The sequence below is a fragment of the Coenobita brevimanus genome, chromosome 28 (genome assembly GCF_032717465.1).
Source record: "Coenobita brevimanus isolate Jiangsu-jjx chromosome 28, ASM3271746v2, whole genome shotgun sequence".
NCBI classification, from domain to species: Eukaryota; Metazoa; Arthropoda; class Malacostraca; order Decapoda; family Coenobitidae; genus Coenobita; species Coenobita brevimanus.
Genome location: NC_136981.1, coordinates 13626326 through 13640795, shown reverse-complemented (window position 1 = coordinate 13640795; position 14470 = coordinate 13626326). Strand labels below are relative to the sequence as shown.

Genomic DNA, 14470 nt, shown 5'->3' with positions numbered 1-14470 from the left:
GCAAGTAAACACTGGAGCGAGCGGGAGCAAGGCAACAAGCTTAAACAGGCCCCCCCCTACTTCTCACCAGAGTACAAGGCCGACACACTCTGGTTTACTGCTTACACTAGCCGGCCATGGCCTCCCTTGAATCCTGCCGTGGGCTCCTTGGGGGCCATGGCTCCCAGTACGAGAACCAGAGCTCTTGGGGTTATGTACAGCCTTCATTAACCCCTTCACTACTTGGGGCTAGTAAAGAATAAAATCATCTTGAGATAATATCTATCTATCTATATACCTAGGCTGCTTCCCCCAAGGAAAGGGAGGTAGCCAAGACAGGACGACACACTCCCCATTTACTCATCCATTCAAACACATTCATTCGCATCTTAGCCCCAAAGGGGAGAACGGACAGTTCCTCACCGCACCACACCGCACAAGGGTCAACTGCACAGTGCAATCAGTGACATTCACAGCAGGGCCTGACAGCAGAGCTGGTTTACCCCTGCCACATCATAATAGACCCATCCCCTTACCCGCACCTGACCTGATTAGCTGATCAGACCAAATGCGGAAGATTATCCCATCAGGGCTGCATCATCATTTATTCATTCACAGTTTCTCTCCATTTATTTCTGTCATGCACAGCCACTCTTCCTTGCTCAACAGACATCCCTCTCACATCCAGCGCTATCTTCACACTGTCCATCCATTCTGTTCGTGGTCTCCCTCTCAGCCTTACACCTCTCACATCAGATCTAGTTATCTTTTCCACCAATCGCTCATTATCTACTTTCTCCATATGCCCAAACCATCGCAACACCCTCTGCTCAACTCAATCAGCCATCTCCCGAACAACTCCAGTTCTTCTTTGCACTTCATCATTTCGCACTCGATCCATACGCGTCACTCCACACATACTCCTCAGACACCTCATCTCCATTACATTCAAACTTTTCCTCTCTGCTACACCCATATTCCATGTTTCAGCCCCATATAAAGCAGTCGGTACCACAACACCCTCATACAGCCTTCTCTTTACATCCATTCTAAGCGAACGAGATCTAAACACTTCCTTCATTCCTCCCAGCACCTTTCCTACTTCATTCATTCTAAACTTCACTTCTTCATCTGTTCTTCCATCCACAGCAACATGTGACCTTAAATATTTAAAACACTCTACCTCGTCAAGCAACTCACCATTCAAAACTATATTCATCCCCCTACCATCTACCAACCTCGTACACTTCAACATTTTACTCTTATTCTCATTTACTTTCAACTTCCTCCTTTCACACACCCTTCCAAACTCCTCTACCAACTGTCTCAATCTCTCCTCTGAATCAGCCACCAGTGCAGTATCATCTGCAAACAGCAGCTGCTTCAGATTCCACTCTCCACCATCAACGTTCACCAGACTCACACCTCCACCTAAAACTCTTGCATTCACCTCCCTTACAACACCACCCATATAAATATTAAATAACCAAGGCGACATCACACATCCCTGTCGCAGCCCCACTCTCACAGAAAACCAGTCACTCACAGCATTTCCCATTCTTACACACGCTCTACTATTTACAGAAAAACTTTTCACTCCTTTAAGTAACCTAACATCAAGTCCATACAATCTTACAATAGTCCACAAAGCCTCCCTATCAGTGCTATCATACGCTTTCTCTAAATCCATGAATGCCCAAAACACATCCTTGCCTTTCGCAAAATACTTTTCACACACTTGTCTCACAGCAAACACCTGATCCACGCATCTCCTCCCTCTCCTAAAACCACGCTGCTCATCACCAATCACTACCTCTGTACCCTCTCTAACTCTCATAATTAACACTCTATCATACACCTTACCTACAACACTCAACAGACTTATACCCCTAAAGCTAGTACATTCAAACTTATCACCCTTGCCTTTATACAATGGGACCACACAAGCACTTGCCCAGTCAATTGGCACCATGCCTTTCACAAGGCACACATTCAACAGTCTTACTAACCATTCAACAATAGTCACTCCACCACCCTTCAGGCATTCCACAGGACGCCCATCCATACCTGCAGCTTTCCCTTTTTTCATCTCCTTTACTGCCTCCTCCACTTCCTCCTTCGTGATCAAAGAATCATTCAACTCTCCCAACACATTTATTCCTTGCACCCTTCCATCCGCCATAATATCAGCCACCCTGTCCTCCTCTACATTAAACAATCTTTCAAAATACTCTGCCCATCTCTTCCTTACAGCATCCATCTCAATTAACATTCTTTCATCCTCTGCTTTTACTCACTCTTCCTTCCCAGACTCTCCCTTTTGCACCCTTTTCATCTCCTTCCAGAACACTTTCTTATTCTGTTGAAAATTCTCTGTCAGCCACCTACCCCACCTCTCATCTGCTGCTACTTTAGCATCACACACAGCCCTTCTCGCCCTATTCCTCTTTTCTTTATACCTCTCATATGACACCTTATCTTTCCTCTGCAGCCACACTTCATATGCACGTCTCTTCTCAGCCACAGCCATACTTACTTCCTCGCACCACAATTCACTTCCTTTTCTTACAAAACCACCCACACGTCTCACACCACACACCTCTTCTGCATGCCCACCACAGCACTCTTAAACAACTGCCATTCCTCCTCCACACTGCCATTTTCCTGATCTATCAATGCGTTCCACTCGTCTTTCAATTTCTCCTGATACTCTATCATTTTCTCCCTTTTATCCAACTCACTCACTTTCAAAACCTCCCTGCCACACCTAACCCTCCTAGCTCTCACCTATCTCTTACCTACTCTTAACTTTCCCTCCACCAGGTAGTAGTCAGACATACCTCCACCATCCCCTCTCAGAACTCTCACATCCAACAATCTTCCTATTACATTCCTGGACACAACCACATAGTCCATCAAAGCTCTATCAACAACCCTTCCACCCTCCTATCTTTCTTCTCAAACAGGGTAATTCCAATCACCATCTCTCGCTCAACGCACATCCCTATCATTCGTTCCCCATTTTCATTTCTTCCAGGCACACCATGCATACCAACTACACCTTCAACTGCTACATTTCCCACTCTAGCATTCAGAACTCCCATCATTACCACATCCACATTCGCTCCAAAACTCTGCAGACACTCATCAACATCATTCCAGAAAGACTCCCTCTCTTCTTCATCCCTTTCACTACCAGGCCCATATACACTCACAAACACCCACAACTCACGTTCAAATTTCGCTTTCACCCACATCAGTCTCGATGACACCTTCCATTCAATCACACACTGCTGTACTTCCGGACTCACTAACAAAGCCACACCTTCTCTTGCCCTTCCTCTATCAACACCTGACAATCTTCCATCCACACTTCCAAACATATAGACTCACCCTTCCCTTTCATCTTCGTTTCACTCAGAGCTAACGCATCCAATTTTCTTCTCACATTCTCCCAATTTCCTTCCTTATAGCCTCAATTGTACTACATCCACGCACATTCATAGACCCAATCTTCAGGGTACTGGGATAACTCAATCCCCCATCCTTTCTCTGGCTTGTCTCTTTTTAGAAAATAAAAAAACAGAGGAGGGGGTCCCTAGTCCCCTCACCCCGCCCTTTTTAGTCGCCTTTTACGAAACGCAGGGAATACGGTGGCAGTATTCTTCCTAACACAACGTGGCCACAGAGTAGTAGTACCACCCCATACTGCGGCCAGATTGTGTCCTCGCCTCCCCCTCGCCACAGGGCGAGACTTAGCAACACGAAGAAACCATGAAAGAAAAATATAATGGGTGGTAGAATGAGAAATTACTGACAGAAGAAAAAAAATAACATGTGAATAAGTATTTGGCATGCAGTACAAAGTACCCTACCGGATGATGACCATACATGTAACTGACCTTGGGAGTAGATGGCTGGTTGTTCAGCGTGACACACTGTCATGGTACGGAGAACAAGTGCATGAAGTTATATCAAAATCTGTCGATGCATGTGGAAGTTACAGAGCGAACACAAATGTAGGTAAGGCTGTTACGAATGACAACATCCGACCTTGTTTGAGCCCCAGGTGTGACCGTGACCTTGGGAGCAGATGGCTGGTTGTTGCAAGCGACATACCGTCATAGTATGGGGACAATTGTGTGAAGTTATATCAAAATCTGTCCATGCATATGGAAGTTACAGAGCGGACACGATATTGCGGACGGACTGACGGACGTCCTGACGGAACCCTGCAAACCTGTATCCCCGACCAGTTTGACCAGCAGGGGACTAAAAACATACTCAGCCTCAGTAACCATTGCCAGAGTCTTCTGAACCATCTTAAGGCAGGGTGGGTTCCGTCTGTCCAGTCCATGCCGTCAGTGTATAATACACGTTTTACTCTAATTTCCAATTTAGTCTAAAACTAATGTGGCATAAAATCTGACATCTCTCCATCTTGAATGCTGGGTTGTAGCACTAGATTAACACTAAACTGCGGTGTTAATCACGAAGAAGTGCCATGGAAAGCATGTACTTGTGTAGCACTGTCTTTTCATGCCCGTGACTGTGTGAAATAAGCTGCAAAAGGACGAAAATCTGGCCCAATTAAAAGTAAAGCAATCGAAGGTTAGTTTATGCTTGCTGCCTTCAAACGTTTTCATTCAGTTTTGGAGAGACTTTTTGTAGTGAAGGAATAAATAAAGGCTAAACAAATTTACTTCTGTCTCCTGCAAGCTTAATCAGATGTTTGGATGTAGCGAATAGGATATATAAAGAAGTCAGTGGACGGGATAAAGTTAAGAATATCCGTATTGAAACTATCGAGAGGATGGAGCCATAGTCAGCCTTTGTATGCATTCCCAGACTCTTAGGAACCATCTGCGGGAAAGTTTTGGTTCCGTACAGTAAACTTCCTTAAAAAAAAAAAAAAAAAAAAAAAAAAAATCTGTGGGTAGCATGAACGTAACAAAAAACACGTCAAGGGATGGAAATAGTTATGAGTTTAGCTCTATGAGAACTTACCAATTAAACAAGTCGTACACGAGGAAGCAAACAACCCCAGAGGTTATAATGTAGCCACCATTAACCTTTCGCTACTATACCTCTTTCACCTTAACTTGGCCCAGGTTTTCGTCCTTTGGCAGCTCAGTTCACATAGCTGATTGGTAGAATAAGACTATGCTACCGTTCACCGTTTCCATAGCACTTCTTCGTGACTAGCATCCCATTCTACAAGTCAGCCTTCGAGTCAAGATGAAGAGCTGTCAGCTTTACACCAAGTTACAGTAAAAAGAATATTGCTGAGTTTAGTTTCTAGGAGCCAGTATACAGGGAAGGTCAAAGTCTGGAAGCAATGTGGAAAGGGCACATCACTGGATATACTGTTTGTTGTGACGTCTCTCTCTCTCTCTCTCTCTCTCTCTCTCTCTCTCTCTCTCTCAATATATTCTTCCCCTATATTTCAAGGCATTTTACTTACCTCGTAAAATGACGTGAACTTACCATCAGGAAGGAACTCCGAGTAAGAAAATATTTACTCAGGGTGACTGTATGAGACTTACCTCCGAGTAAGAAAATATTTACTCAGGGTGACTGTATGAGACTTACCAACAGGAAAAAGCCGTATTCAGCCTTCTTAAGTATCTCCAGAGCTTTGTCAACCATCTGAGGCAGCGTGGGAGTGCCTTCAGGGCCATCCACACCGTCCAAGTAGTAGGACATGTGACGCTCCGAAAACAAGCCTGGGCAAGAAAAGGAAAGAGGCTTAAGGCGGTAGTTTCGTGGGTTTAGGAAGCTTACAATTTGTCATAAATCAAGTCAAACACTGGCCTGGCATAATCACCTTAATCAGTTTTTAAGCAATTTAGGCCAAAGTTGGTGAAAAGGGTGAGGGTAATGCAAGAATGGAGTGTTTCTATTATCAGAGTAATCAGTCAAAGGTCAAGGTCACAGAACAAGGTAAAAATTAGGCCCGTGATTGGGTCTGTTAAGTCAATCAATTTTCATCGATTTTAACCAGACTTAGTGGAATGGTTGAAGGTTTGCCACGAAGTAAACCTCTTGCTCTTCAGAACAATGGGTAAAAGGTCAGACTCGCAGAACAAGGTCAGTTTATACATTTTTTATCCAGTTCAGTCCAGTCATTGTAAAATGGCTGAGCATGTGGAATGAATGATTGCATTCGATTTTCATAGCAATCTAACAAAGTTCAAGGTTACAGAGAATGGTCGAATGCAAAGGTCACAGGGCAAGGTCACCTCAAACAGTTTTGATCTTATTTCAGACAAATTTGACGAAAGACACAGGAGAGAACGAAGGAATTAAGTTTTGAGAAAAGTCAGTCTAACGTCAAAGTCACAGGGCAAGGTCAAAGTTGACTCGTGTCACTGGGTGTGAACAAGATAACTAAAACAGTTCTGATCTGATTTGGATCAAATATGGTCTATGATTATCAGAGAAATTACCAATATGCCGGGAATCGAACTCGGGACTCTCAGGTGAGAGCCAGGCAGCATACCACTACTCCACGACCAGGTAAAAGTTAACTAACGTTGTCACAGTCTTGTAACCAATTGCGTCACTCCGCCCCCCACAGTGGGGGGCGGAGGGACGTTGGTTACAAGATTGTGACAACGTAAGGTACTGTTAACTGGTCGTGGTGTAGTGGTATGCTGCCTGGCTCTCACCTGAGAGTCCCGGGTTCGATTCTCGGCATATTGGTAATTTCTCTGATGATTTTTCCTGTGTAAAAATACAGGTTCTCTCTTCACTCTTAATGGTCTATGATTCGAGGATCGCCCAAGAAAATGATCTATACCGGTATTTTTTTTTTTTTTTTTTTGAACAATAGGTCAAAGATCAAGGTAATATGGTATAGTCAACTTAAAAAAAAAAAAATATCCGATAGAGACTAAAATTTGTGGTAGTATTCAGGCCGAAACAGGGATTCGGGGATTCGATTTTAATAAGTCAGTCAGTCAAAAATTAAGCTCAAATGGAAAGGTCAAAGTCACTGGGTAAAGTCACCTCAAACAGATTTAGTTGATTTCGACAAAAGTTGCTGGAAGGGCTAAGGATTAGATATGATTAAAATATTTCGATTATGAGAATAATTTGTGGAGGATAAAGTTCATATGGCAGAGTTAAATATTCGACCCACAGACCAGATGGTGGTCATTGGTGATGCATTATATGAATGCTCCTCCTTGTTGAAAATTTTTAACACTACTGCAGCCATGCGGTATTTAGTCGGTATACTTAACATTAGTGTTCAAAAGTTCTCCAGTACTTATAAAATAAGTTTTCCCACTGCTCTCCTCCTTCTGCCACTAATGGTCAGATAGACTGATGAATGTACAGTATATACAGACAAACTGATAGAGACAGATACATAGATGATATAGACAGATAGACGGAAAGAAAGACATAGAGAGAGAGAGAGAGAGAGAGAGAGAGAGAGAGAGAGAGAGAGAGAGAGACTAACCCATGAGAAAATCGGTAGAGTTGACATCAACCTTCACAAGTTCTTCAGCAGTTGTTACATACTCCGCCTTCTCTCCTCTCATCTCCTTCTCTTCCTTCCACTCCGCCACCAGGTTCCTTCCATCCTCTCTAGGGCAATGCACATAGGGTAACTTTTCCTTAGGTGCTCCCATTACTTCTCTTCCACCACCGAGGATAACCTGGGAGAAGGAACGAATATTCAGCTTGTTTCATGTACGCTCGTGTGTTGTGAGGGCGGCATATTCAGTGTCAGCATTGTCTACCCTACATGAATCTCTACCTCAGGCAATTTTAGTCGTATTTTACAGTTTCTGATTTTTTTCCCAGCGACTGGTTAAATGGTTATTTATGAGGCAACTAAATTATTTTCCCTTCTCACATCAGAAGACTTAACTGTCCCCGCAATACAGAAGTTCTGGAATGCGTTGTATATGGACCTCTCTCTTTACGGGAGGTCAGAAAATACTGTATATTGTCTGCGCCTTACAATGAGCTGAAATTCCGCAACACCTTCTTAGCTACCTGTTCTGCCAAATACACATTAATACACGTCCAAGTTACAGTGTTACCGATGTGAACTCTGTAGATAATAAAATGCAGATAATGTACAAAACAATATGCAGGTGTAAGACGCCCATTCATTTCTATACGTCCCCCATCCCTTTCTTGCCACACCCAAGTACAAGCTAAATGAATCGAGGAGGAAAAAGAGACTAGAAGCAGTAGAACAATCCATGTGATAAAACTGGAAATAAGAAAGGGTGAGGAAAGTTTGTGGGGCGTAGAAGAAACAGCCAAATATCACATAACATTGCAACAGCATAGGTTGCCATATTTTACACATCTTTCACAGTCGTAACACACTAGCATACCTCACACTAGCACACCTCACATTACACACCTCACACTGCCACACCTCACACCATCACATTTCATACTCCCACACCTAGCACTGCCACACCTCATACTGACACTTCACACTGCCACACCTCACACTCTCACACATCACACTGCCACACCTCACACTTTTTTTTTTTTATGCGAGGAAGAAGGAACCAAAGGCCACGAGCCTGCAATAATCATTCCCTCCAAGAGAAAAACAAAATACAAGAGAAAGTCAAATTCAAGATCCCATCATTTCGAGATGCCTGAACACACTGCGTTTAAAAGACTGGAGATCATAGCTAGCAGGAAATACAGACAGAGGGAGACAGTTCCAGAGTTGACCTGGTGCATAAATGAAGGACTGGGAGTAACGGTTATCTCCGGCATTAGAAAGTTGGACAGAAAAGGGATGAGAGTTTGCTGCTAGACGGGTGCTACGCGCCCATCGTAGAGGTGGAGGAATGCAAGCAGAGAGTTCAGAGGAGCAGTGACCATTGAAGTAGCGATAGAAGAGAGATAAAGATGCGACAGTGTGGCAAAAAGACAGAGGTTAAAAGGAGGCAGTAAGAGGAGGAGAGTTAATGAGACGAAAAGCCTTTGACTCCACCCTATTGAGAAGAGCTGTATGTGGGGAGCCTCCCCACACATGAGAGTTGTACTCCACACAGGGGCGGATAAAACCCGTGAATAGAGTCAGCAATTGTGTAGGGGTAAAGAAGGAACGGAGACGGCTTACCACACCTAATCTCTTAGATGCAGATTTTACAAGAGATGTAATATGATCTTTCCAAGATAAGTCCCGAGTGAATGAAACCCCAAGCATATTCAAGGATGATGCAGGATTAAACTGAATATTATTAAACTTTACTGGGTACACCTGTGGAAGATTTTGTCGGGTTGATTGGTGTAAGGACTGAATCTTTGATGCATTAAAAACAAAATTATTATTACCCCAGTCAGAGATACGAGCCAAGTCAGACATCAGGAGTGCCATACCCTCATTCCTTGTTTGTTGAAGTAACTGTTGAGATGGACGTTGCGGGAACCGAATGGAAAGGTGAAGGGTGGAGCCATCAGCATACGAGTGGATAAGGTTAGATGTACAGCTTAGGTCACTGATGAATAAAAGGAATAGAGTGGGTGATAGGACAGAGCCCTGAGGAACACCACTGTTGACAGATCTAGGAAAAATCAATGGCCGTCTACAACAGTGGCTATAGAATGACAAGTAAGGAAGCTAGAGATGATGGCACAGATAGAAGGATAGAAACCGTAAGAAGGCAGTTTGGAAATTAAAGACTTATGCCAAACTCGATCGAAAGCTTTGAGATGTCAAGTGCAATGGCAAAGCTTTCACCGAAGTCCTGAAAGGAGGATGACCAGGATTCTGAAAGGTAGATGAGAAAATTGCCAGTGGAGCATCCCTGAAGGAAACCATACTGACGATCAGAAAGAAGGTTGTGATTGGAAAGATGCTTTACAACTTTTCTATTAAGAATTGACTCGAAAACTTTTGAGATACAGGATGTTGGGAATGGTCACCCTTCTTTGGGACTGGCTAAATGAGAGCAAACTTCCAGCAAGAAGGAAAGGTACAAGTTGAAAGACAAAGGCGAAAGAGTTTACCTTGGGAGTGTGTAAGCACAGAAGCACAGTTCTTGAGGACAACAGGAGGGACTCCATCAGGCCCATATGCCTTGTTAGTATTGAGGCCACAGATGGCAGAAAATGCATCAGCTGAAGAAATTTTTATGTCAACCATGTGGAAGTCTGAGGAAGGGAAATGATGCAGGAACAGCACCGGAATTGTCTATGGTGGAATTGGAGGAAAAAGTCTGAGCAAAGAGATCTGCTTTATCATTTGAAGAAATAGCTACAGAACCATCAGAGCAGAAAAGAGGAGGGAAGGATGATGTGGTAAAGTTGTTAGAAAAGTTTTTGGTAAGGTGCCAGAAGGAGCGGGAAGAATTCGAGTTGGAGAGTTGAGAGCATTTAGCAGGGATTAAATTATTTTTAGCAGAGCGAAGAACAGACTTAGCACGATTCAGGGGAGAAACGTAAAAAAGGTGTGATTCAGGGGTGGGTTGGCTCCAGTACCTTTTATAGGCCTTCTCCTTGTTGCGGACAGCATTAGAACAAGCGTGATTAAACCAAGGCTTTCTCGCATTAGTCAAAGGATATGAGAAAGGAATGTATGCTTCCATGCCCGAGAGAATAACCTCCGTAATGCGCAAGGCACACCCGGATGGCTTCCGGCCATGGAAGCAATAATCATTCCAGGGAAAATCAAAGAAGTACTGCCTGAGGGCCTCCCAATCCGTAGCTCCAAAGTGCCACAGACGACATTTCTTTGGAGGGTCCACAGGCCTTACCAGAGCGATAGGACAGGTTAAGGTAATAAGGTTGTGATCGGAGAAGCCCAATGGAGAGAAAAGAATAACAGTGTAAGCAGAAGGATTAGTTGTAAGGAAGAGGTCAAGCTTTCTGGAGCTCTCTCCAAGGCGGTCAGGGATACAGGTAGGGTGCTGTACAAGCTGTTCTAGGTAATTAAGGATAGAAAAGATGTAGGCTTGTTCACCAGGTGGATCAGTGAAAGGAGAGGAGAGCCAAAGGTGGTGGTGAACATTGAAATCCCCTAGAATGGAGATTTCAGAGAAAGGAGAAATGGATAGAATGTATTCCATTCTAAAAGTAAGATAGTCAAAGAATTTTTGATAGTCAGTAGAATTAGAGGATAAGTAAACAGCACAGATATATTTAGTCAGAGAATGACAGGATAGCCGAAGCCAGAGTGTAGAGAATTCAGAAGAATCGAGTTCAGGAACACGAGAGCAAGATAAGTCGTTGCATATATATACACAACAGCCACCTTTGGCTTTGAAATGAGTACAGAGAAAGTAGGAGAATACAGAAAAGGGTTTGCTGTCAGTTGCCTAAGACAGCTGAGTCTCAGTTAGGAAAAGAAGGTGACGTTTGGAGGAGGAGAGGTGGTGCTCAACACAGCGAAAATTAAAGGAAAGGCCGCGAATGTTGCAGAAATGAAGAAGTGAGTCAGACAGTGGCTCCAGGCAGCTCGGGTTGTCACCGGGAGAGGGGTGGAAGGTGGGGACATTTATGATCCCCCCCGCCCCCGCTGGGGACTCCGAGGCTAGATGTTCAGACGCCATGATTTATTTTTGAATTTTGGAAAAGGAAGTGTAGTGTGTTCTTCACACTGCCACTCCTCACACTGCAACACTTCACACTGTAACCTTCACATTTCCACACCTCACACTGCCGCATCTTAAATTGTCATACCTCTCACTGCCACACTTCACACAATCACATTTCACACAGCCACACCTCACACTGCCACACCTTACACTGTCACACCTCCCACAACCACACTTCACACAACCACACCTCACACTACACTTCACACAACCACAACTCACACAACCACACCTCACACAACCACACCTCACACTGCCCACTTCACACAACCACACCTCACACCATCACACTTCACACAACCACACCTCACTCACACTACCACACTTCACACCACCACACCTCACACACCCACACATCACACAACCACGCCTCACACAACCACACCTCAAACAACCACACTTCACACAACCACACTTCACACAATCACACCTCACACAACCACACTTCACACAATCACACCTCACACACCACACTTCACACAACCACAAATCACACAACCACATTTCACACAACCACACCTCACACAACCACACACAACCATACCTAACACAACCACACTTCACACAACCACACCTAACACAACCACACCTCACACAACCGTTCTCGTGATCGAAGTGAACAAACGCACAGGTAGACACACACATACGCAGTTTGACGTTATTAATAAAATAAGTAATAGCAATAAAGTCAAACTGTGTATGTGTGTCTGTCTTTACGTTTGCTCGTTTCTCTCACGAGAACGGTAATAGATATCGAACTAATTATTTTTGCATTAGGTCGAGGTAAGACCAAGGAATGTCAGAAAAAATTCAAAACTAATTTTTTTGCGGTAGCGCAACACAGTTCCGCGAAATTTTGGGAAATCAGGAAAATCATTTTTTCTAACTTGTTGGTCATAATTGGTTATTTTGACCTCAACAACGGTATGGCAAAAAAAATAATGGTATATTAATTTATTCCTGCCTGATCATCTTGTATGAATTATCTGACAATGTCCTTTTCACATGCCTCTTCCTTGCTAATTAGTCATGTTTCACAATTACTCTACTTTGGAAGCATCTCTGTTATTGCAGGATTCAATTAACGTTATTTATACCCTTTTCAGTGCAAATAATACCTCACATTATGCCTAAAATAGTCTACGGAATGCAAAATTAACTCCGTTACTGTGGTTGGTAAATTTAGGCATTATACTTAAGCTTAAACTAAAAGATTTTGTTCCCTGAGAGAAATCCCAGCAGCCACAGGATTAACAAATTAAGTACAGTCACCCTTTCCCTTCTTTTGGAACACCTAGATAACACACTGTTCTAACATCTGACGATATCGTTCAGTTTTAATGAAACGCCCCTTACTCTTATATTCTTGCCCGGATCATCTTCCACGAGTTGCCTAGCGATATCTTTACAATTGTCGATCCCATCCTTCTTCAGCCAGCTATCACACTGCCAGTAACGATGTGCAGACTTGGCGTAGAGGCCTGACGGCGTTGCATGAGTCACTTGTGTATTCGTTACCAGACCTGTTGGAGAAAAGCAAGGCCTAGAATAACCCCTGTCCACTACATATGGTTATTAATACACCGAGGTTGCAATGATTTACTCTCAGCTGTGCACACTGAGCGTATACCTCTGCTGAAGTTACCTGAATAACGTATGTTGTCGTAACCAAACGTAATATATAATGACAATAGTAATAATACCGCAAATAATAATAATAATAATAATAATAATAATAATAATAATAATAATAATAATAACTAGAAAACGGAATTGCCATTAGCAATTTAAATAACTCACCACATGACAAGGTCATCCGACTTTTGCATGTGACCTCAGTACATAAAAAATAAGCAAATTTTGAACTTAGACCTTGGCTGTGACCTTGAGTTTTGGGTCGTGGTCATTCATACTTGGTAGCCATGCTTAGTAAATCAAGTTCTATACATGAACCAAGTATGGTGATTGTACAGTAGTTCAATTCTATCTTGGTTTTTTAAACTGTGCGCTCAATGACCCCAGACTACTTTCCATTGACCCCTGAGCGATCTCAGAAACTATTGGCACAAATGGGCCCATAGTCATTTTAGACCTGTTCCTTTAGCAGGTTCTTAGAATCCGCGAATAGACTATTTTTATAGGTTTTTGGATGTAACTGGATAACAAGTACTGGAAAATGGATGATACTGGGTCATATGAAGCCGCCAGCTGGGGGACCTGATGGCCACGCGTGATGGCCGTAACATTGAAATTGTGCGAATACGAGCAATTTACTGCTTTGTAAGAAATAATAATAATAATAGTAATAATAATAATAATAATAATAATAATAATGACGAGATCAATATAACTCACCACACCAGTGGTGAGTTTTAATAATAATAATAATAATAATAATAATAATGATGATGGTGATGATGATGATGATGAGGATGATAATGATGATGATGATGATGATAATAATAATAATAATAATAATAATAATAATAATAATAATAATAATAATAATAATACGAAGAAGACAGACAATAATCCATTCAGCCCGATAAGGTAAGACTTACTGTATTCTTGCTGCCTCCTGTCAATTACATTCAGTTGTATGGAAAAGTTCTGTAGAGGATAAAATAATTAGAATCAGTGTCCACTGACTTCTTCACATACGTGTATCTCTCTCCTAACCTGAATAAAATCGCCTGGCATCAGCAAAACTACAATAAAGTATGTTATCAGAGTGAAGAGTTTCATTCTCTTAGAGTTGCATGACAGTGGGTTTACTTTCATCTGACGGAAACGGGCCATTTCCAAAGCCTGTAAGCCTGTTGAATGTCTCTAAGCTTTATTTATGGGGTAAGAATGAGTCTCCTTGGTTATAGTCCTTTTGTCATTACATGACGAAACTTGAATAC

The 14470-nt window shown here is 42.7% G+C and overlaps 1 protein-coding gene across 1 annotated transcript in view; it reads right to left on the bottom strand.

Moving 5' to 3' along the window:
• The window catches only part of LOC145394740 (alkaline phosphatase-like), a 315874-nt gene that overhangs the window by 81651 nt on the left and 219753 nt on the right, over positions 1 to 14470 (bottom strand). The window contains exons 6-8 of the mRNA XM_080268520.1: positions 12921 to 13087; positions 7448 to 7646; positions 5572 to 5705 (exon numbers count right to left, since the gene is read on the bottom strand). Coding sequence (XP_080124646.1) covers positions 5572 to 5705; positions 7448 to 7646; positions 12921 to 13087 — 500 coding nt within the window. The remainder of the gene's footprint in view (positions 1 to 5571; positions 5706 to 7447; positions 7647 to 12920; positions 13088 to 14470) is intronic.